The 23,918-nt window shown below is 46.8% G+C and overlaps 1 protein-coding gene and 1 long non-coding RNA gene across 7 annotated transcripts in view; one reads left to right on the forward strand and one right to left on the reverse strand.

Moving 5' to 3' along the window:
- Positions 1-2,499: 2,499 nt before the first annotated feature.
- The window catches only part of LOC117083379, a 68,509-nt gene continuing 47,090 nt past the window's right edge, over positions 2,500-23,918 (reverse strand). Inside the window, exons 2-6 of one of the 5 annotated variants that reach the window (XM_033210975.1) lie at positions 16,607-16,611; positions 13,506-13,914; positions 13,153-13,278; positions 9,141-9,268; positions 8,305-8,614 (exon numbers count right to left, since the gene is read on the reverse strand). In XM_033210975.1, the coding sequence (XP_033066866.1) occupies positions 8,605-8,614; positions 9,141-9,268; positions 13,153-13,278; positions 13,506-13,914; positions 16,607-16,611 (678 nt within the window). In that variant the 3' untranslated portion in view covers positions 8,305-8,604. Of the gene's footprint in view, positions 4,244-8,304; positions 8,615-9,140; positions 9,269-13,152; positions 13,279-13,505; positions 16,209-16,606; positions 16,612-23,918 lie in introns of those variants that run through there. The other 4 variants (XM_033210968.1, XM_033210993.1, XM_033210960.1 and 1 more) reach the window with 4 other exon arrangements.
- LOC117083398 lies at positions 3,679-6,959 on the forward strand. Of its 2 annotated transcripts, none has more exons than XR_004437068.1 (5): positions 3,679-3,819; positions 3,915-4,528; positions 4,944-4,993; positions 5,481-6,303; positions 6,582-6,958. It is a non-coding gene; the product is annotated as an uncharacterized LOC117083398 (long non-coding RNA). The 2 variants fall into 2 exon arrangements; XR_004437071.1 differs by lacking the exon at positions 3,679-3,819 and having other exon boundaries at positions 3,941-4,078; positions 4,200-4,528; positions 6,582-6,959.

The raw sequence follows: 23,918 nt of genomic DNA on the forward strand, positions 1-23,918 counted from the left end.
TGTACATCCCCCACGATATTGGGCATAATATCGTCGTCTCCCAACGTGGATATTGGGCATAGAGTCACAGGGGGATGTATGCCTTCTTCCATATTGGGAGCAATATCATCCTCTCCAATCAGGATTGTAGGCAAAATATCGAAGGGGTTTTACAACTCGTGCGATATGGGCAGTAATATCATCCTCTCCCCACCTAGATGTTAGGAACTATATCACAGATGGCTGTACACTTCTTGCGATATTGGGAGTCATATCGTCTCCCATCGTGGATATTAAGAACAATATTACAAAGTAGGGGTACACCCCCTATGATATTGAGAGAAATATTATGCTCTCTCCTTCGGGATCATAGGAACAATATCGCAGGAGGTGTGTACAACCCGTGATATTGGGAGCCATATCATCCTTTCCCCGTGAATATAAGAAACAATATCACAGGAGGATGTACACCCCCTGTGATATTGGGAGTCATATCATTTTCTCTCCCTCTGGATATTCAAAACAATATCACAGTGGGTGTGTACACCCCCTGCGATATTCCCACTGGTATCATCGCCTCCCTCCCAGGACATAGGGAACAATATCACAAGGAGGTATACACCCCCTGCAATATGGGGAGTAATATCTTCCTCTCCCCCGCTGGCTATTAGGAACAATGGCACAGAAGGGGTGTACACCCCCTGCTCTATTGGGGGTGATATCCTCTCCGTTCCTGGATATTAGGAACAATATCACTAGGGAGTGTACACCTCCTGCAATATTGAGACTGATATCATCCTCTTACCCTCTGGATAGTAGCAATCATATCACAGAGGGGATGTACACCCACTGCGAAATCGGAAGAAATATCATCCACTCCACCTTTGGATGTTAGGGACAGTATCACGGGAGAAGTCTACACCCCCTGCGACATCGGGAGTCATATTATCCTCTCCCACCCAGGATATAAGAAACAAGACGACCGAGGGGATGTACACTCACTGCGACAGGTTCAATAATGTTATCCTCTACCCCCTGGCTATTAGGAATAACATCATTGAGGGGTGTACACTTTCTTCGATGTTGGGAGTAATATCATCCTCTCCCCGCCGGATATCAGGAACAAATCTATTATTAATATTAATAAATATAAAAACTAATAATCATCGATATTAATAATCACAATAAAGATAGTAAAAATACTGGTTAAAAATGTTAACGAATAGTATTAATAATAGTAAAATCCCTATTAATAAAATAATATCAGCAATTAATGTTGCTTAAATCAAAACTAAGAGATGTTGGTAATAAAATAATGATTAATATTAAGAACTGATAATATTGTTAAATGACATTAATATTAATAATGAATTTTAAGCGTGCAAAATCATATATGTAAAATAGTTATCCATAATTAATAATGATATCCTGTTAATAGTGTCATTGATAATTATTAAAATCGATCATTGATGTTTAATAATTAATCACATTATTACTCCTAATATCGCAGGGGGTATACACCTACCTGTGATGTCGTTCCTAATATCCAGTGACGGAGAGCATGATATTAGTTTTAAAATCGTAGTAGGTGTACACTCACGCTGTGACACTGACCCTAATATCTAGTGGGATGGAGTATGACATGACTCCCAACATAGCAAATAGTCTATAAACGTCAGTTATATACAGTTGACTGAGGATGCCGATTTCAATTGTGTCCTTACTGATTTTCTGGCTACAGAATTGGTCCATTTCTGATAAAGGGGTGTTAACGTCTCCAACTATACTAGTGGGTTAATTACTTCTCCTTGAAGTGTATCAGTTTTTCCTTTGGCATTCTGATGCTTTGTTAGCAAAAATATATTTCAGGATTGTTACATCTTCTTGGAGAATTGATCCCTTTATTATGTAATAATCATCTCTGGTAACTTTCTTTGATGTAAAGTCGACTCTGTCTGAAAGTAATATCACCACTTCCATTTTTCAAAATTAGTGTTGGCCGGGTACGGTGGCTCACGCCTGTAATCCCAGCACTTTAGGTGGCCAAGGCGGGATGATCACCTGAGGTCAGGAGTTCAAGATCGGCCTGGCCAACACGGTGAAATCCCATCTGTACAAGAATAGAAAAAAAAAAAATAAATTACCCGGGCACGACGACAAATGCCTGTAATCCCAGCTACTCGGGAGGCTGAGGGAGAATCACTTGAACCTGGGAAGCAGAGGTTGCAGTGAGATGAGATCAGGCCATTGCACACCAAAAAATTAGTGTTAACATTTATATCTTTTTCCATCCCTTTACTGTTGATCTATATGTATGTCTTTATGTCTAAAGTGGATTTCTTCTAGACAATACATAGTTCGGTGCATTTGGACTGACACTGAAAGTAATGATATACAGTTGAATTAACATCTACCATATTTGTTACTATTTTCTATTTGTTGCCCTTGTTCTTTGTTTTTGTCTTTCACTTTTTTTTCCTTGTGGTCTTAATTGAGCATTTTCTATGATTTATTTTCTTTCCTTTCTTAGCATGTCAGTTACTCTTTTTTTTTTTTTTTTTAAGTGTCTGCCTTGGAATTTGCAATATAAATTTACAAGTAACCCAAGTCCACTTTCAAACGACACTACACTGGTTTCTTGATAATGCAAGCACACTATAATAACAAAATAATCCTAATTCCTAATTGCTCCCTCCCATCCCTTGGGTATCACTGCTCTCATTCATTTCACTTATATTTAAGTGTGTGTGAATGACATATACATAAGCATATAATACAGTATATTTACTGTCGCTATTACGAATGAATTGTTTTATCTATTAAGAAAAATGAAAGATTTTCTTCTACCTTCACTATTTCTTCTTTAATGCTTTTTGTTTTTCTATTTATTTTTTTAAACAGACAAGGTCTTTCTCTGTTGCCCAGGCTGGAGTGGAGTAGCATCATTATAGCTCACCGCAGCCTTGAACGGGATCCTGGGCTCAAGAAGTGACCCGTCTCAGCCTCTCAAAGTAGCTGGCACTATAGGTGTCGGCCACCACGTTTGGCTTCTTTTTAATGAGACAGTCTCACTACGTTGCCCAGGCTGGTCTCAACTAAGCAGCTTCCAGCTGTTTTCCGATCTTTGCCTCCCAGAGTGTTAGGATGACAGGTGTGAGCCCTGTAAACAGACTGTGCTCTTCCTTTCTTTGAGCACAGCTGAGTTACTGACCTCTACTATTTTCTCTAAAGAACTTTGAACATTTTTTGCAAGGCAGGTCTACCGGCAACAAATTTTGCAATTTTTGTCAAAGAAGGTCTTTGCTTTTTCTTCACTTTTGAAAGATAATTTCACAGAGTATAGACTTCTAGGTTAATAGAATTTTTTTCCTCTCAATAGTTCAAATACTTCACTCCACTTCTTGCTTTCATGGTTTTTGAGGGGAAGTTGAATATAATTCTTATCTTTGATCCTCCATAGGGAAGGAGATTACTCTGGTTTCTTTGGTTTTTAATCTTTGATTCACCATAGTTTGAATATTTTATGCCCAAGTAGAGTTTATTTTTGTTTTGCTTTTGTCGGCGTCATTTTTACATTTATCCTTCTTGGTGTTTTTTGAGCTTCCTGAATCTATGGTTTGGTGTCTGGCTTTAATTTGAGGAAATTCAGCTATTACTGTTACAAATATTTCTTCTGTTCCTCTTTCTTCCCCCTTGCATTACCGTTATGCATATTTTATGCCTCTGTGGACGTCCCATAGTGCTTGGATACTCTGTTCTTTTTTGCTTTTCAGTTCTGGAGGTTGGAGTTGGGTATTTCCGTTTCCCCCGGGTCAGAAGGCTCTGATAAAATCCCACCAGGTTAGTCTCTATTTAGATAGCTTCTCTGGAAGGTAGACCTAGTGAAGAGTGCACCTACATATTGAAAAATGATTCCTATTCTCTTTCCCCTGTAGTAAATATGAGGGGATTTTTCTCTGATGTTTACTTCGAGAACCTGGTTGAGCTTCTGATGATACAACTCACAAAAGCATGAGACCCATATGCACAGGCCTCCTGGAGGTTTCAACTCTCAGACGTGGCCACACCTCACTGCAGCAATTTGTCAATTCCAGTTCAGGTATTCCAATCCCAGCGTGGGTTCCTTGGAGCATTGTGCTCCAGTGTACGGTGATTCTCCGCTTTACCTGTCCAGCCAATCTGGGGACAGTGGCTTGCCTGTGACCTCACGTCTCTTGCAGGTTTAAGAAGAACTGCTGATTTTTCAGTTTGCTCAGCTTTTTACCTGTGAGGAGGGACTGACAATTCTCAAGATTATCATGTACGGAACCTGAAATTCCCCAACTCCATTATAGTAAAAAGTGTCTTCCCTTCCTCTGGCTCAAGAATTAAAATATTTTCGTTCTTTGACACATTGTAATTTGATTCCCTAAATATTTATAATTGTAGATTTAAAAACTCGGTCTTCTGCTGTATCAGACATCTAGACGGGCATTTTCCAACAGGATTATGAGAGTCCTCTTATAGAACTTGAAACCTTCCTTGTAGCCTCATATAAATATATAAACAGGTACAATTCATTTTACTAGTATATTTTTAACTCAAAATGCTCATACTATACTTTCAATAAGAAATACAAATAGGCCGGGTGAGGTGGCTCACATCTGCAATCCCAGCACTTTGGGAGGCTGAGGCGGGTGGATCACGAGATCAGGAGATCGAGACCATCCTGGCTAACACGGCGAAACCCCCTCTCTCCTAAAAATACAAAAAATTAGCCAGGCGTGGCAGCGGACAGCTACTTGGAAGGCTGAGGCAGGAGAATGGCATGAACCCAGGAGGCGGAGATTGCAGTGAGCCCAGATCACACCACTGCACTCTAGCCTGGGCAACAGAGCAAGACTCCGTCTCAAAAAAATAAAATAAAATAAATACAAATACAGTATTTTCTATTTTTCATATTAACTGGCATGTCTTTCACGCAGCAAATCCAGTTCAGACCGGGCGCAATTCATGTGCTCAGCCGCCGCATGTGGTGAGTGACAGAGACCATCCTGCATGTGTGTGCACTTTTTACTGCCTTTTTTTTTTTTTTTTTGAGGCGGAGTCTCGCTCTGTCGCCCGGACTGGAGTACAGTGGCCAGATCTCAGCTCACTGCAAGCTCCACCTCCCGGGTTCCAGCCATTCTCCTGCCTCAGCCTCCCGAGCAGCTGGGACTACAGGCGCCCGCCACCTCACCCGGCTAGTTTTTGTATTTTTAGTAGAGACGGGGTTTCACCGTGTTAGCCAGGATGGTCTCGATCCCCTGACCTCGTGATCCACCCGTCTTGGCCTCCCAAAGTGCTGGGATTACAGGCTTGAGCCACCGCGCCCGGCCACTGCCTTTTTCTTGACCACAGATTCTACCTCCTGTTTCTGTGTGTGCAGTGGTTATTTGCTGAATATTACACATTGTAGGTAACATGTTGAGCACAGTCAGGATCCCTAACCTTCCTCTGAAGCTTTCCAGCTCTTGTTTTAGCACGTAGCACAGGCACTGCTGGGTCATCGTGACATGGGCAGGCTTGGATTGATTCGCTGCTGGTGTGGATCTGTGGAGAGCTCCCATCCTGCACCCACTCCGATCTCCCCCTCCTGGACGTGGTAGGATGGCCATGCTCCGCCCACACCTGAGGTCTCTCTGATCTCCCCCTCCCAGACGTGGTAGGGTGATATGCTCTGCCCACACATGAGCTCTCTGCAATCTCCGCCTCCTGGACGTGGTAGGGTGGCCATGCTCAGCTCACACCTGAGCTCTCTCCGAGCTCCGCCTTCTGGACTGGGTAGAGTGGCCATGCTCCACCCACACCTGCGCTGTCTCCGAGCTCCGCCTTCTAGACGTGGTAGGATGGCCATGCTCCGCCCACACCTGAGCTCTCGGTGCAATGATCTGCAGGTGTACTCCAGAGGACAAGTGTACTGTGGGTGCATCTCATTCATTCTCCTGGTCTTGCCCTCAGTTCTGGTTGGCACAGCTGTGGTCACAGACTAAAAACAGCCACCTCATTCGTTTTGTGCAGCTTTACAGTTGTTTACGGCAGATGTGTGATTTGGGTCCCTGTTCCCTCATCATGGCTAGAACAAGTTTTGGCAAATTATTCTTATATCTTTACATTTGAAAACTAAAGGAAAGTTTCACCCATTGAATATTAGTGTTGCCACAATCCTAATGAGTGTTTCTCCAGAAACTATGATCCAGGTCAGCAGCCAGTCATTTCATAGAAGATAAACTTCAAGAACATTGTCTGAAGGGCAGTGAAACTGAGTAAGATCTAACCACTGTTACCAGCAACCAAGAAAAATAGGTAAGAAAATGCAACTAAGATTTGGATCAAGTAACTGCGGTAATAAACATGCAAACTATCGCTAAGCACAAAATAGGCTGAGAGTAAAAACATAAACATAAAAAATATTTATGATATTGACATTTGTGATTTTACAAAACTGCCCCATGTGATATCAAGAGGACTCCTGATGAAAATTTACAAAGGATGTTTTATGGTTTATATAAAAATGTTAGTCAAATAAATCCAAATATTTCACAAAAATAACATTTCAAATAATATTCTTTTATATTTTGCAGACAATGAAGTTATTCATCATGCATGACCCAGTAACATTTCTCAGCGGTTGGATTCAATATGAGAAATAAGCAAATAATTGCACTGCTTCTTCCATTTCAAAGTCATGCCTCTTATAAAAAGTGGTCAAGAAAAATGCCTGTTGCCTTACATACTGGTTAGTGCCAAAAATTTGGTTTACAATATTTCAAGTGGGTTATCCTCTTACATCCATGTTGTTAGTTTCACAAAGAACACATACAAATGCAATTTTTTTTACCGTAAGTTTTTGCAAATTATAATCATAAACTAAAGAAATAGGATTAAGCGTATTATTTTTTGAGATAGGGTCTAGTTCTGTTACGCAGGCTGGAGTGCAGTGGCACGATCATGGCTCACTGCAGCCTCAACCTCCCCTGGCCCAGGTGATTCTCCCACCCCAGCCTCCTGAGCAGCTGGGACCACAGGCACACACCACCATGCCCAGCTGATTTCTGTATTTTTTGTAGGGATGGGCTTTGGAATGTTGCCCAGCCTAGTCTCAAATGCTGGGACTCAAGCAATCTGCCTGCCTTGGCTTCCCAAAGTGCGGAGGTTACAGGCATGAGCAACCACGCCTGGCCTAATCATTTTTAAAGAGTCTCTATGTATTATTGTTATTTTTTTCCTAATTGAGATGGGGGTCCTGCTCTGTTGCCCTGGCTGGAGTGCAGTGGGGCCATCTCAGCTGACAGCAACCTCTGCCTCCCGGGCTCAAGTGATTCTCCCACCCCAGCCTCCCAAGTAGCTGGGACTACAGGTGTACACCACCAGGCTCAGCTAATTTTTTGTACTTTTGGTGGAGACAAGATGTACAAAAGACATTTCTGTACATTTTGCCATGTTGTCCAGGCTGGCCTTGAACCCTTGGGCTCAAGCCATACACCTGCCCTGGACTCCCAAAGTGCTGGAGTTATAGGCATGAGCTACCGTGCCCAGCCCTTAATTATGTGCTGTGACTTAATATTAAAATAAAGAAAGGGAGGAGCCCAAGGGAGCACGTTGGCAGAAAGGGCTCCCTTGCCAACAACCTTGCTAGCACGGTATTCACTCCCTTGCCTGCTGGCACTGCATTCTTTAGAAGAACATGTTATGTGTCAATGAAAAAAAAGAACAACATAGGAACACCCTGTATCTACAAAAACTTAAAACTTAGCTGGGTGTGGTGGCAAGCACCTGTGCTCCCAGCTGCTTGAGGCTGAAGTGGGAGGACCGCTTGAGCCCAGGTGGTCACAACTGCAGTGAGCCAAGAGCTGCCAGCATGATGCTGAATTCCAACCTTGGTGACAGAACAAGACCTTGTCTCAAAACAAAAAGCAACGAAAACCCAAAATGATGCACTCTAAGTTCTGTCCTATAAATTCCACTACCTTCATTTGTAAAGGTACGTCAAGGTGAAACTCAGGAGCTGCTTGCAGTCATGTGGACATACGCTTGACCTCAGCTCTGATCTGAAGCACGTCCTTCTGTCTCACTGCTTGCCAAGACTAAGCTAAACTTCAGAAGTAAAAATACTCCCCAAAATGTTGTACATTTTCAACTATTCACATTGCACCTTAAGTTTCTCTTGTATTGGAGGAAAAACGCGGTGTCATTTAAAGTGATATGTATCTTCAACGTGGGATGTAAGGTGATTCAGGTCCTTTGAGAAGACAAGCTTGCAACAATGACATGAATAATGTTGGAATCAAAATCACAGAACCTAAACACCAAATAGCGTAGGTTCAATCCGTGTCTCTAACAAGTATCTGGATAACTCAACTTTCTGCTTTACTTGGGTGTGAAGATCATGAAATGTAGTTTATAATTATTTGGGCAGAGAAAATAGAGAATTGGGGTAGTTATGTAAAATTCAAGATTAAAGAAAAGCAGTAGTATATAGCAGAAATATAAATTGGCTATTACCTTCAGTCATTTAGATCAGGGGTTGGCAGGTCTGTGCACAAAATCTGGCCCGTTGTTCTTGTAAATCAAGTTTTCTGGGTCCACAGCCATATGCACTTGCTATCACCCATGGCTGAGGGCAGAGTGGAGTGGTTGTGAGAGACCTTATGGCCTGCAGGAACTAAAATACTAGCTGGCACCTTGCACGCAAAGTTGATGACCTGATTCGGGTAACTGCCTACACTGCCCAATTCGCTTGTTCTAAAACAATCCAACAATATGACACACTTGTCTGAAGGTTTGAGAACACGCATGCGCCAGCCTAATCAGAAGAAAAGTCCAATTCCACCCAGAGGGTTACAAGCTCCTCCCTTTTCCCTACAAAGAATTAAATGAATAAAGCTGTGTGAGACTTTACTGGGATGTATCATATGTATGAGTCTTGACGAAAAGTTAAAAATGTGTATTTATACAGATACATCATGTTACTTTCCCTTCCACGTTTAACTCATACACTCTTTTTGGACTTCTGGTTCACAAAATCTGCATTTCTGCACCATGATTTTGAAGGCAAAATCCCAGCTGCTGGGCTAGTTGTCAATTCTGAGGCGCCCAACATGTTCAGGAGGCAGTGTCAGGGAGCGTGTGCCTTGCCTTACCTGGAGGGGTGTAGGTGTCCATGGAGGTCTGCAGGTCCAGGGACCTGCGTTTGGAAGGCATAGGCACCGGCCATCTTATGCTCTTTTGGGTTTGGCCAGAGCCACCTGGACAGCTTCCGTGTGGACGTCTGAAACAGAGAGCTCAGTCACTCAGGGCTCAGCTGAGGTCCCAGAGGCCAAGCTGCACCCTCCTCTCTGTCCCTGCAACACGGTTCATCCACCTTCTGATGCTCACCAACAGATGGGTGGGTGAGAAAAGAAAATCAGTGTTTACAATTCCAGTGAAGACATTAAAATTTATTCACAGACTTTTAATTATTCATTTTATTACCGCAGAATCCATATCCACAAGAAAACACTGGCTGTAAACTGCACTGAGATTTTTCTTTCTAGGGTGAATGGACCTTGATCTTTGGAGATTCTTTGTAGGTCACACGTTTGAGCCTCCAAATCCTTTCACTGTACCGCTGAGAGGCGTGTGCACGCCTCGCACCCCAACTCACACAGCCATGGTCGCAGCTCAGCTCAACACCAGCCATGGGCCAGGACTGTGTTGGCTATGGATATGGTTTGGCTGTGTCCTCACCCAAGTCTCAACTGGAATTGTACGCCCAGAATTCCCATGTGTTGTGGGAGGGACCTAGGGAGAGGTCATTGAATCACAGGGCACATCTTTCCTGTGCTATTCTTGTGATAGTGAATAAGTCTCATGAGATCTGATGGTTTATCAGGGGTTTCCGCTTTTGCTTCTACCTCGTTTTCTCTTGCTGCTGACATGTAAGAAGTGCCTTTCGCCTCCCACCATGATTCTGAGGCCTCCCCAGCCATGCGGAACTGCAACGCCAACTAAATCTTTTTCTTCCCAGTTTCGGGTAAGTCTTTATCAGCAGCATGGAAATGGACTAAAACAACCATTAACACATTTTGTGCCTATTAACCCATGACATTAATTCCACACATTCACTGAATGCCTCCTCTGTAAGTCCCTATGGGCTGGGGATGCAGTGGTGATAAGGCAGACAGTCTCATGGCATCTCACGCAGGCCACTTCTTAAGGGATGAGACAGGTGATAGATGGGGTAGGGAATTAAAGCAGAGACAGATGCAGCAGGAACTTCAAACTGTGAAGCCAGGGAAGAACCCTCTTAACACAAAATCAGAACAACAGGAATGAACCATACTGGCTGTCAAGACGAGAATCTTCGAGACTCAGGCAAAAACCCGCTCAAAGGCCCTAAAATGTCAGTGAGAACGGTGTTAGCAGAATAAAACCACCACCACCACCACCACCAAAAATGGCCAGCGTAAGTGAAGACGGGTTGGAGCAGTTTTCTCTGAAGCTGCGAGAATGATCCCACTGAAAGGGAATCGGACATGGCTTTCCGGCTTAAACCCCCCACGATGCCACCTGAGACAGGACCCAGACCCGCAGCATCACACCCACAAGCAGCTCATCGCACTGCTTGGTCTTGGTCAGCCTTTGTGCACACTTCTCTCTCTACCTAGATAAAGAGCCTGGTCATCTGGCCACTATTTCTAATTCCCAGGTCAAAAACCACAATGTGACTGACTTGGCTCATGGCCGAAAACTGAAGGGATCAATGAGGTGACAGTCCACTCACTTCCACAAATCGCTTTTGTTTGCATATTCTCCGTTTTAAACTTTTTGATGTAATTTCAAATACACAGAAAATCTGCAAGACCAGCGTAGTGAATTCCCACATAACTTACCAGGCTCAACTTGGCCCAACTGCTCCTATCTTACATCACTGCTTTCCCCCCTTCCCCATGAATTTTCTAAGTCAAATGAAAATAAATTTCAGATACTATGTCCTTCCGTACCTAAATGTTTCCATGTATTTCCTAAACACAAGGATATGCTCTCACATTCATTTTCCTCAAGATCAGGAAATTAAACTGTCATATACAAAACTCACTTTTAAATGGTGTCAGCTGCCTCCATAATTTTCTTACGTTGTCTTCCTATTTGAAGATCCAATCCAGGATCATGAACTGATTTGTCATGTGATTTTTACCCGTCCAGAATCCAAGTTTCTCAGCTTTTGTGTTTCTTGAAATTGGAAATGTTAAAGAATACAGGTCAGTTATTTTACAGCTTGTCCTTTATTTTGGTATCTTCCAGACTAGACTCAAGAGTATGCATTTTAGCAGGGACACCACAGAAGTCTGTCCTGTGTGACAACGTTAACATCGGCAACACAGTGAAGGTGGTGCTTAAGTTCCTCCAAAGCAAAGACGCTACTTCTCGTGTTGAAATTAAGATTTGGGAGGAGACACCATGACACTATGTGCATATTCTGTTTTCCATGAATTCTTCACTACTAGTTTTAGCATCCACTGATTTCCTGTCATTCCTTCTAAATCATTAGATCTTCCATATTCGCTGAAAAATAATTATTTCATCTTTCAGCATTCATTTACATATGTTGATATGTACTCATGGAGTCTGGCTTGGTGGGTTATGATTCACAGTTACAGTGGTTTGTTGTGTTACTCAACTGGTTCCAGATCTGATACCTGATTCCCCAGCCCTTGGACCAAGGCTCCTTCTAGTGAAGAACGGTGTTTGGAAGCTAAGACTGGGCACCGGGTGCTGCTGGGCATTGCTGGCAAGCAGAACACACATGCTTGTACACACATGTATACTCACACCCATGCACAGGCACTTGTGTCCCTGTCTACATCCGTCAGGAGCCACCAGCTTATACTGGTACCTCCCGCTGCAACCAAATCCCACATGATCCATTCCAGGCTTTGGCCTTTTCTTATTTCTACCTCTCTTGCCAAGAAAGAAACCTGGCTCCTGTCACACTCAATATATTCACTAATTTATTAAGCGTATTTGCTTAAGCCTGGAGATACAGCAATGCTTTCAGAATTGCTATCTAATACCACTGTGAAAAATCTATCGAGTACAGTGTTCATTTGTAATTATTTTTTCATTGTTTTTTGGAAGGGAGGGAGCACAAAGTACACACAGTAAGATGTTCAGATCTTAAGTACACTTGGCGCGTTTTGATAAATGGAAATCTATTACCCTAATCAAATCTTTTGCCTCAAAGTTCCCACAAGTCCCCTCCCAGTCTGCACAGGCACCACGCGGCTCTGGTGCCCGTGCAGCCGGGGCCTGGGGGCGGATCCGCGGGCTCAGAGTGCCCAGTCCCTCAGGCCCTCTGTGTGTCCCCTTACTCCCTGCTCCCTGGCGTTAATGCCCTCCATCCTCGATTTCCTGATAGGCAAAAGGGGGTTAATTCTAAGAGTGCTAACCGAACTGGATCACTTAACACAGCCTCCGGCCCAGAATACCCCTTGATCAATGACAGGTATTGCTGCGCTGTTACCATTGCGTTGGGTCCAGGTTTCCTGTGAGCCCTTTAGGCTCTTTGCCGTAAAGACCACTCAATGGTCCGGTCCAGGCCTGTCTGTGGCAGACGGACAGGTGAGTGGCCAATGCACACGTGTGATGCTGAATGGGATCGTGCAAAGCTGGCCCTGCATATTTTGGTCAACGTAAGGAAAAAGCCGCCCATGCTTGCTTGCTGCCGCCCTGCGGTGTCCAGAAGGAGCCGCTTAAAGGCAAGTGCGCGGCACCTACCTTCTTGGAAGGAGACGGCAAGACCAGATTGGCTGGAGCTGGGAAGTTGTGCGCTACAGATCAGGGCTGTGTAACCCAGGGAAGGCATCACTCGAAACACATGCTGGAGGGCAGCTAATCCGACCTGACCGTCCACCTCCAGGGTCAGCCACCGGGTTCCTCTTGATGTGTCAGCCTGATCACCCCTCACAGAATAAATGAGCCTTTGACTTCAGCCTGTCCTAGGTACAACACCGACTCCCACCTCCCACGTCTTGAACCAGCCTGTTCCGGGGATTGCTGTGGAGGTAGAGGAGCAGGCCCAAGACATCTAGTGGCATTTCCTGGCAAGGACACTCACCATGCTTGACCATAAAACTAGGAGTCAATTGGTTTTTCGGAGGGACTGTAATTTACTTGTGGCACGCATGGATACTGATTGACCCAGGGAGGGGCACGGAGGAGGCTGAAGGAAAACCCATCGTGACTGCGCCAGGCATTCCCGCACACACCGACATCTTCAGACTCGGGCGGCGTCCTAGTCTTACAATCAAACGGAAGCCCAGAGAAACTAGGGAGCTTGTCCAAGACCAGCAACAAGTATGTGGGCAGCTGGCATTCAACTAAGTCCTTCCCTGGATCCATCCGCGCTTCTCCCCGCCCCCACTCCCACCAGCCCGCCATGGCCCCCGATAGACACAGCAGGTCTGAACATCTGGCACCCCAAAAGCAGAGTAGGGAGCAGAGCCGGCTTCCCCAGTGGAACTCACATGCAGCCCACTCCCCTTCTTGCCGAATGCCTTGGGACTCTGTGCGGTAAGGTCTGCAGATGTGGCCTCACTCTGCGCCAGGAGATCCGGGTGGCAGGCAGCGTTTTGGAGAGTGCTCCTCCAGACAGGAGACAGGCATCTGACAGGACTCGCCGGCTGATCCATGAGACACAGGACACCTGAGAGAAGGGCCGACAAACCCCACAAAGTCGCTCCTAGCCTGGAGGAGCTCCCTGGCGGGCTCCTCCCAGCCCACGCTTCCGACAAGTCTTGCTGCAGCCTGTGGCGCTCGTCAGGCGCGAGGAAGTTTCCCAGGGCAGGAGCTCTCGTTGCACAGCAAAAGCGGCACAGGCGATGCAGCAGGGCGTACTTCAGCCCAGGGCTCAGGAACCACGGGGTGCAGCGCGGCCTGCAGCAAACCAGACACATCAGAAGCCAAGCTCCCACCTTTTACATTCAGTGACATTAAACGGAGGGAGTTATCTGTAGCAATGGTCCTCCTGGGGGACCCGTACAGCACGCATGACCGACACTGACCACGAGTCCTTCCTAGGTCCTGGGGGCTACCCCACTTCACACGCACGGTTTCCTGCACAAATCTATGCGGGGCAGTTGTTAGCCCCAGCTTAGAGATGAGGAAAACGCTGCTGGAAAAGCTAAGTGAGAAAATCAGACTTCAGCACACCTACCGTCTCCAAGACCCCTACTACTCTATGTGCTAGGGTCTCAAGGGTTGGGTGTGTGGCATTTTAAGTGACTCATCATAGGCGGTTTTCTTCTCTCCTACACTTGTTTAGCCTGAAACGTGCACATACATGCTCTGCTGCAGGTGCACTGCCGTATGTGGACCAGCAACGCTCTTTCCTGCCTCGGGTTCTCGTCTCTACCTTCCGGAAAGCTCTCGCCTGCTTTACAGCCATGCCAGGTAGGCCTGCTCAGCCGGACAGTCAAATTCCTACAGTGTCAGAGCTAAGTGCTGGCTGAGACTTTAACAGCGAAGACAGCGGAGTAATGGGGATAAACTGAACAAAGCTGTATTGAACGCAGATGAAAGTCTAGAAGCAAAAGAAGCTGACACCCCTAAGAGAGCAGGCAATTGCCTCTCACTATGATGTTAATAGCAGCTTGCTGTTTCCAGTGCCTCCGTGTGCCAGGGTTTCCAGTCAGCGTTTGTGTTTATCTGCTCCTGGGCTACCTGATCAAAGCTCTGCAGAGATCAGGGATATCTAAACTGACCCAGTATCTGCAGGCTGGCTGCTCAGATGCCATGGTGTGGAACGGCCACGACATTGCTTAGTCATACGGGGCACAAGCACGTCACTTGCCACTCCTGTCTTTCTATTTCATCAAACCTTCTTTTCTCCTGTATATTGACCATAGCAAAGTCTTTAGCCTTCGAGATGCATTTGAAACACCAACTTGCTTTGTTCAAGAGGTTTAAGACACACTTACGTCTTTCTTGCCATGCTCAACACACTGGTGTTTCTGGAACAAAAGCCTTGGCCTGCCCCAGTGAACATTCACACTGAGCATACTGTCGCGAGGCTGCTTGGCCAGCCAGCAGGGGGCAGGAGAGAGCCGCAGGGGCCGCGTGGGGTCCCTGCAAACCCGCCTCACTCCCTCAATCAAGGGCGGTGCCTCCTGCCAATCCAGCGGCTTCCTCCAAGGGGAAGAGGCCTCTTCAGCTGTCACCGCACTGATTTCAGGCGGCTCAGCCAATAGGGCAACAGATTCAACAGAGTCCCATGTTGTTAAACGAAAACTTCTGTTACCAGGCAACCTTAAGGTCAGATTCAACGTAAAATAACCAACAACATTGTTTCCAAACCAACATGCTACTAGTGTCTTATCCTTCAATGCTGCTTAAACACGGAAAAGTATGAGGAAAAAAGAGCATGGCATTTACTTCTTAAAAAATAACCCCTCTTCCAGGTTCATTTTACCCATATCATGAAGACTTAGAACTGTAGACTCCCTACAGGAACGTGGAATGGGGGTGGATACCCACGCTGACCCAGCCTCCCCCCAGGTCAGTCACCCCCCCACCACGGGGTTTACACCTCTCCAAGCCCTGTCACCTCATTAAGGAAAGGTGGTGTCTCTGAGCTCTCTTCGCAGGAAGCACCCAAACGGGAGCTAGAGACACAGACACACCCACAACTGCTTTGAAATCCTGAATATATTTAAGGATTTCATTATTAGTTTTATAAAACGGTAAGAACAAAGTGAGCCTGGTTTTAACCTCTCTGCCACAATAACACCGTGTACATCTGTCTTTTACTGTTTGTTCCTTCTCCAGCAGCTGCTGCCTGGCTGGCTGACTGCAGAAGAGCCTCTGGTACTCCCGGGAGGCCCTCGGTAAAAGCGTGAACAGCACGATCACGTCTCAGGATGCGGCACATGTTAGGGTCGCCCACAGACCGCCATTCCCAATGCCTAGAAGGCACTGAACGGGCCTCATGCTCTTTGTAAATGTCAACCTTCCTAAGCTATGTTGTGTTGAAAATGTTTAACTGCAGTCCACACATACTTCTTTGTTTGTGTCTTGCTTTTATCCTAGACGAATATTTTTACGGAAAATTAAGCTTGCAAGGTTGAAGGATTTTCTGAAAGTCGACTCCTAATCCTGGAAGGGAAAAAAAATGGGCCAGATGTGGTGCTCATGCCTGTAATCCCAGCAGTTTAGGAGGTTGAGGCCAGCAGATTGCTTGAGCCCAGGAGCTTGAGACTAGCCTGGAAAACATGGCAAGACCCTGCCTCTACTAAAAATACCAAAAAAAAAAAAAAAAAAGAAAGAAAAGATGGACTTGGTGACATGTGTCTAGTCCCAGCTACTCAGAAGCTGAGGTGGGAGGATCACTAAGCCCAGGAGGTGAAGGCTGCAGTCAGCCAAGATTTGCATCACTGCACTGAAGCTTGGGCGACAGAGGTAAACACCGTCTCAAAAAAACTAAAAGTAAAAACAACTGTATAAATAATCATAGAAGGGAGCTGGTCGGGCGCGGTGGCTCACACCTGTAATCCCAGCACTTTGAGAGGTCGGGGTGGGCAGATCACCTGAGGTCAGGAGCTTGAGGCCAGCCTGGCCAATATGGCAAAACCTCATCTCTAATAAAAATACAAAAATTAGTGGGGCATGGTGGTGGGTGCTTGTAATCCCAGCTACTGGGGAGGCTGAGGCAGGAGAATCACTTCAACCCGGGAGGCGGAAGTTGCAGTGGGCTGAGATTGCACCAGTGCACTCCAGCCTGGGCAACAAGAGCGACAGTCCACTTCAAAAATAAAAATAGGCTGGGCGCGGTGGCTCAAGCCTGTAATCCCAGCACTTTGGGAGGCCGAGAAGGGCGGATCACGAGGTCAGGAGATCGAGACCATCCTGGCTAACACGGTGAAACCCCGTCTCTACCAAAAAATACAAAAAACTAGCTGGGCGATGTGGTGGGAGCCTCTAGTCCCAGCTACCGGTAGGTTGAGGCAGGAGAATGGCACAAACCCGGGAGGCGGAGCTTGCAGTAAGCTAAGATCCGGCCACTGCACTCCAGCCTGGGCAACAGAGCCAGACTCTGTCTCAAAAATAAATAAATAAATAAATAAATAAAAAATAAAAATAAAAATAAAAATGGAAGGAGCTAATGTTTTTCATTTATGGGAAGGGAGAAGAACATTCAGTATCTGTACCTCTCACGCACACATCTGCAGTGGTGCCCTAAAGTATTCAAGACACACGTTCCTACAAAGATAGCTCAAAACTGCTCACCAAGTTACATGCTAAAAGCACATGCATTGTAAGAATGCTACATGATGTTTTTTAAGCATCTGTATCCAATACTTTAGCATACTGGCAGTTTTCCCTTCAGGTGCTGTATGCCTAAATTATTACATGTTTAGTCATTCATTTTAGAATTTATGACTTGCTTTAGACAAAAAATATATTTAAACATAAGCTACTAAATTAATGACAGGGGAAAAGTTACTAAGTTAACTTGGAAGTTAAACTTTGCAAACTGAATTTGTTGGACCTCATGCAAGCTAGATGATCAGTTTTTTAAATTATTTGTTGTGTGTTTCCCTCGAGGATGGAAATCTCTTTACTCTCATCCACTGTATACACTGCAACCAGCGCCTCTCGTCCACCGCGCCACACTGCAGCCTGCAATTCACGCTGTACCACGCTTTCCACACCTTACCTGGAATTCTCTAAGTAAAACCAAGAAGGAAATGAAAAGCAGATAAATGACCTCCACCCCCACATCCAGCATGCAAATGTTAAACATTCATCATAGTAAAACCAAAAACCCATGTTAGCTCACGATTGTAACTGGTGGAGTTATGTGCATGGCAATTTTAAAAGTCTAGTTAAGTAAAAGCCTAATTGAGACTCTCAAGAAATACAAAGTTTATACAAAAAGACATCTGCGAACATCGACAGTGAGGAGAGGACTTCACTCTGCATCCAGCCTGTCCTGGAAGCCACGGCCAAATGCCAGGTTGTATGGATCCGAAAAGCCGGAAAAAACAAGTGTTGAAATGTGTACAGTCTCAACAGTGTACAAATTTGATGTAGGATGCTCAGAAACCTTCAATTTCCCATCAGAAAACAGCAACATGAGCAAGTTTCCCAGCAGTGTCCACTTTCTGCCTGCGGCACGTGTAACAAGAACGCTGGCCACCTCCGGGGGAACAGAGGCTTCCTGGTCACATCCGCTCTGGCAGCCGCACAGCTGGCCCCACCACAAACACCTGTCTAATACTGAGGAACCACTGCTCCCTGGGCTTTCCTCACTCTAGCCGGGAGAGCGTATTTACAGAGTACTTTATCGACTGAGTCCTCGTTCAATGCGTCAAGCTTGTTGAAGGCAGGGCAACCCCATTCCTGGCCCAATTAAGTGAACTGAGCAGAGCAAACGCCCCGACTTGGACGGCAATCAGTCACGACAGCAGTGGCCACTGTTCACAGGGCGCTGGCTTCGTGCCGGGAACAGTTCCAAGCATCTTCTCTCTGTCTGAGGAATGTGCACTGCAACCCTGTGGGGCTGTTTGCAGCGTCCACCAGAGTTCTGAGGCAGCCAAGTCCAGGCTGTCTGTAGGCCTCGCCACGTGGCCGTCCACGTCCCCTGTAGACCAGACCTCACTGCAGGGACCGGGGGTTCCAGGGTTGCCTTGAGGCACATGCTCCCTTCGCCACCTCCTTCTGGCCCCTGACATCAACGCTCACCACTGCTGCCAACACTTGATTTTCTCATGGCTCCTGAGGGGCCTGTTCTGCCCTTCCCTGCTCCCTGCGTCTGGCTTGGAGGGTGCCCACATAAACGCCAATGCTCACGTCATCACCAACCCTTCCACAGCGCTCGATGCCTAGGAGTCTCCATGGCAGAAAGTCAGATTCCTGTGCTTGTTGGAGCACAGCTAAGCAACTTTAGTAGTAGCACAAACCAAAGAAAAGCTTTTCTTTTTAACTTCTTTTATACAAGCTAAATACAACTGAATTTTTACATCGACGTTCTCATCAGCTCCCACCTGGTGAGCAGGCAAATAGTAATTTTCAAAGAAACAAATTGTTCCATAATTGTAACATTTAGCGTTATCACTATTAAGCAAGAATTATCCCAAAAATATACGATGATCTTGTTCTCACATTCAAAAATTGTCATAGAGTGAAATAGCACTTAATGCAAAGGAAAATTTCTTTTCAGGTTACTGTTCTGGGAAAAAAAAAGATTTCTGACAAAGAGATAAACATTTATTATGTAACAATCCAAAATGCCTCTGGGAAAAATAATGTCATGCAATTAGTTCATTAAAGTGTTACAACTGCAGCTGAGTTTTAATAGCAATTTGTCCATAATTATGAAAAGAATCTTTAAAAATCTTAATACTGAAAGAATAGCCATAAACGGATATAAAACGCAAAGCAGAAGAGTTAACATTTGCGGTAGATTTTGGCCCATATTTTTAACATATGTATAGTTATTTACCTAGCTGAAGCTTATCCCTCTCCTCCTAGGCTCTTCAAGACTGATTTTCAAACATAGACTGGCTTTTGGTACATGAAGGCAGCTTTAAAAGATGTCAGGATTGGGCCGAGAGCAGTGGCTCAAGCCTGTAATCCCAGCATTTTAGGAGGCCAAGGTGGGCCGATCACTTGAAGCAAGGAGTTCGAGACCAGCCTGGCCAATATGGCAAAGCCCAGCCTGTATTAAACATTTTTGTAATTAGCCAAGCGTGGGGGCTCACACCTATAATCCCAGCTACTTGGGAGGCTGAGACAGGGAGAACTGCTTGAACCCAGGAGGCGGAGGTTACAGTGAGCCAAGATCGCACCACAGCACTCCAGCTTGGGCAACAAAGTGAGACGGTCTCAAACAAGAACTTAACCCTCAGGAAAAGCGTTGAGCACCCCCCACCCGAACCAACCCAAGGAATCACATGGCAATGGTTATCATCTGATTTCGACACAATAAAGTTCTATTCTCCTCTCTAAACACAATGGTAAACACCTGCCATCATCCCACAGAAACTCCCAGGACCCAGTAATACCAGACTAGCAAGATCAATGGGCCACGTATGCAGGATTCAGCTGCAGGAAGTGATGGCACCAAGAATGGTGTGTGCTCAAACCCGATTCCTTGCTTTCGGGGTGGAGGGGCTTCCCGGTAAGATCTAGTCCAGTGGGATGGTTTCCACTTCCACCATGAGGAGGAAACGGGGGGTTTCCTGAGGGCACTGACAGGACTTGGGTCTCTTCCCTTTTGTCCTCTGTCCTGTTATGGGATGAGGGTGGGCTGAAGGCAGGTTTTCCCTACATCTTCCGGGCAGGAGAGATGGAGCTGACAAGTGGAAGACGGCTTTTCCAAAACATTCCCATGTTTATAACCTGTTATCAACCTGTTTTCCCTGGAGATCAGTGAGGCAGCATCATTGATTCTCTTCCATTACGGACAACCTGGTGTTACGGGAGACAGCATGCGAGCCGGGTCAGTCTCTGCGCGGGTCTGAGTCAGTCACTTGTGTCTGGTCCTCAGCGTGCTTGTCTATCCAATGGGCAGCCCCACAGACCAGTGACTTTCAACCAGAGTTCCACGGACGTTGCCCAAGGACAGGGAGGGGGAAGAAGAGGAAGGGGAGGAAGGAAGAAGAGGAAGGGGAGGAAGGAAGAAGGGAAGGGGAGGAAGGAAGAAGGAAGGGGAGGAAGGAAGAAGGGAAGGGGAGGAAGGAAGAAGGGAAGGGGAGGAAGGAAGAAGGGGAGGGGACGGAAGAGGAGTGTGGAGGGAGGAGTATGGAGGGAGGAATGCGGAGGGAGGAGTATGGAGGGAGGAGTGGGGAGGAGTGTGGAGGAAGCAGTGTGGAGGGAGAAGCAGAATGGGGGTTGTCTGAGGAGGAGGACCAAGTTTCTGAGGTGTCTTGGAGTCAGAGTTGGCAGTGGCTTGCGCTCTAGGCCCGCTGTTGCATAGTTTCAGGCTTTTATTTGTATTTGTGGACTCTTTAAAAGATTTAATTTGAAGAAAACCGGAGTTGGGGATACCTTGCTTCTAAAAACACAATTTCTCAAGCCTGAGACTAAGTACTAGGCATTGCTCATTCTGTTACCGTCATTTCCTCCTATTTAAAATCAGCCGCACACCCCCAATCTCCCTTCAGTGTAAACACCACCTTTTCCGAGGATCTCAAACAGCAGAGCGAGTGGCCCGTGACCCCGGCCGTGGGCACGAAGAATGAAGAGCAGACGTGCGATGAGGGCTGCAGACGACACGAGAAGCAGAGGCCCGGCACCTCCCTGCAGGGGCTGTGCTCCTCCAGGCCTAAAGGACATCCTCGCCTCTGGGGTGAACAAGCAGCACAAGCTATCAACACTTATTCCAAAAGAACAGGAAGAAAATTCAAACGAAGTTAACACAGTTATCCCAACACAACACTGCAGCAGCCCAGAAACAGGAGGGCCAGTGAGCCTGAGGCAGGCGGTTCCAATAGCTGGACAGCCATGCTGGCATTAGGGCTTTTTGGCAAAAAAAAGACACAAAAGGTAACGTGGGCCACCCATTATTTCCTGCCAGTGGAAAGACACCACAGGCCCCCACGTGAACGGCCCCCTGGAAACAAGCCCACGCAGCACCTCAGGTCTTTGCACGAGCAGGCACGTGGTGTCCTCAGCACCCCCGTCCATGACACACACACCACACTTGACTCCCACACCTGAGGATGGCGGGAAGTCCTCCGAGGACAGGGCATCCTGTGAGGGCGCTGCACGAATACGCACCTCAGAGGGGCCCCCGGGCCAGTGCTCTCTCCGCAAAGGATGAGCGGGGTCCTGACCACACCCAGATCGCGCTGGCCTCCAAGCCGAGTGCCAACATCTCACGTTCAAAGGGATCTGCAGGTGCCTGCTGTGCGTGGAACCCTATCCCCTCTCAGAGCTCAGGACGAACCCAGTGTCCCGGCTGGGGACCGTCACCAGCCAGGAGGGGATTCCGGGGCACTTCCCAGCGATGGCCATGGGAAGTAACAACTCAGGCCCATCAGGGGCTTCCTCATTATGCGGGTGTTAGAAGGAGAGACAGAGGTTCAGGTCTAGTGGCACAAACAGCGACGGACCCCATGGAAATGCGGACGCAGCCCCTCCATCCCAACAGCCTGCGTGGCTGCTCCATTCTGCTCCCATCACACACGTCCCCACCCAGCCAAGCTCCTTCTTTTCCCCACTGAATTCATCAAATCAAACCTCACTGTCCTTGACAAATGTACCATTAATTTACTTACTGCGCAGTAAAAAAGCACTCTTCCAGTTAACATGACACCCCCGCTACGATAGAACAACCTTAATTCAGACATGACACAGAGGAACAGAGCGAGGGGGGTCGAGGGCCGTCCTGGAATCAGCAGCTATTTTCTGGGGAAAGCCTCCATCCCACCCAAGCCCGACACTCGTGCCACACTGTCCCCATGGTGTCTGAAAACTCCATGAAGACAGGGTCACTCTGATCCCTTCACACTCACAACGCCAAAGAGGAGCAGGTGTTCAGGAAAAGTCTCCTGCTAGTGCTGAAGACAGGAATAATTCCTCGTGGTGCCCAGAACGTCAGGAGAAAACAAGGCACCATGTGGACACCTTCCAGGTGAATTCTGAAATGACTCTACCGAATGCCAGTCATCCTTTTTCAGAACAAAAGAAAATACCAGAAAACATTTGTCGCCAGCAGAGAGATCGTCCCTTTGATGGCTTACAAACACACCTACGTTACACTGAATTTGTGTCAAGCCACCCTCTCTGTGCTAATGTAAAAAGTTTCCTTTAGGCCGGACACGGTGGCTCAAGCCTGTAATCCTAGCACTTTGGGAGGCCGAGACGGGCGGATCACGAGGTCAGGAGATCGAGACCATCCTGGCTAACACGGTGAAACCCCGTCTCTACTAAAAAATACAAAAATCTAGCCGGGCGAGGTGGCGGGTGCCTGTAGTCCCAGCTACTCGGGAGGCTAAGGCAGGAGAATGGCATAAACCTGGGAGGCGGAGCTTGCAGTGAGCTGAGATCCGGCCACTGCACTCCAGCCTGGGCGACAGAGCAAGACTCTGTCTCAAAAAAAAAAAAAAAGTTTCCTTTAGTAACTGGTAGCCTTTTTCATCTGGTGCTTTTTAACAAGCACGACGGTCCTGTAACACTCAGGCATTGTTGAAAACGTCAAATGGAAGCCTAGAATCCTCTTCCGTGCAGCTTCACTGCAAAGTATTTTGACGTGAGCCAAATCGTGCTTTCTGCTAGGCACAGAAATTGGTGGTGGGGGGGCATGGGGTTGAGGGAACATTATATAGAAAGCACACCCCGATAATCACCTGCATGAGAGCCACACTGGCCGGCAAGCCCTGGTCGGTTCGGTCTCTGCACAATCACAGGTGTGAGGCCTGGAGGGCAGACACCTGGCACTGCTGACCACCCCAAGGTCGTGGCCTCTGCCCCTTCTCTGCTGCCCATCAGTTCCAAGTTTCTGGCAACACCGTCTGCTGCCCCCACTGCCTGATCGACTCTTCGTGAAAAGCAAATGTTGCCAGGACAGCTTAGGAGTACATTTGCCAGGAAAGCAGCTCCAATTGACGCTGAAACCCCGTTCTCACACCCCTGGCAGCTCCCTTGCCCCCGATGTGTACATGCTTGCAGCTCTGACCTTGCTCAGTGTCCACACAGGCTCTGTCTCCTGGAGAGCCGAATGCAGACTCAATGTTGAGTCAGAAATACACAAAGAGGGACGGTGACGAACTGCCTGCCCCCCAAACACAGGTTGAAATCCTCACCCTCCATGTGATGCTGTCAGGTGGTCTTTGGGAGGTGATGAGTTCCCGAGGCTGGAGACCCTTGAATGGGATTTGTGCCTCAGAAATGGGCCCAGCAAGTCCCTCACCCTCCCATTGTGTCAGGGCCAGAGA

Source organism: Trachypithecus francoisi, unplaced genomic scaffold (genome assembly GCF_009764315.1).
Source record: "Trachypithecus francoisi isolate TF-2019V2 unplaced genomic scaffold, Tfra_2.0 Contig00339, whole genome shotgun sequence".
Classification (NCBI taxonomy): domain Eukaryota; kingdom Metazoa; phylum Chordata; class Mammalia; order Primates; family Cercopithecidae; genus Trachypithecus; species Trachypithecus francoisi.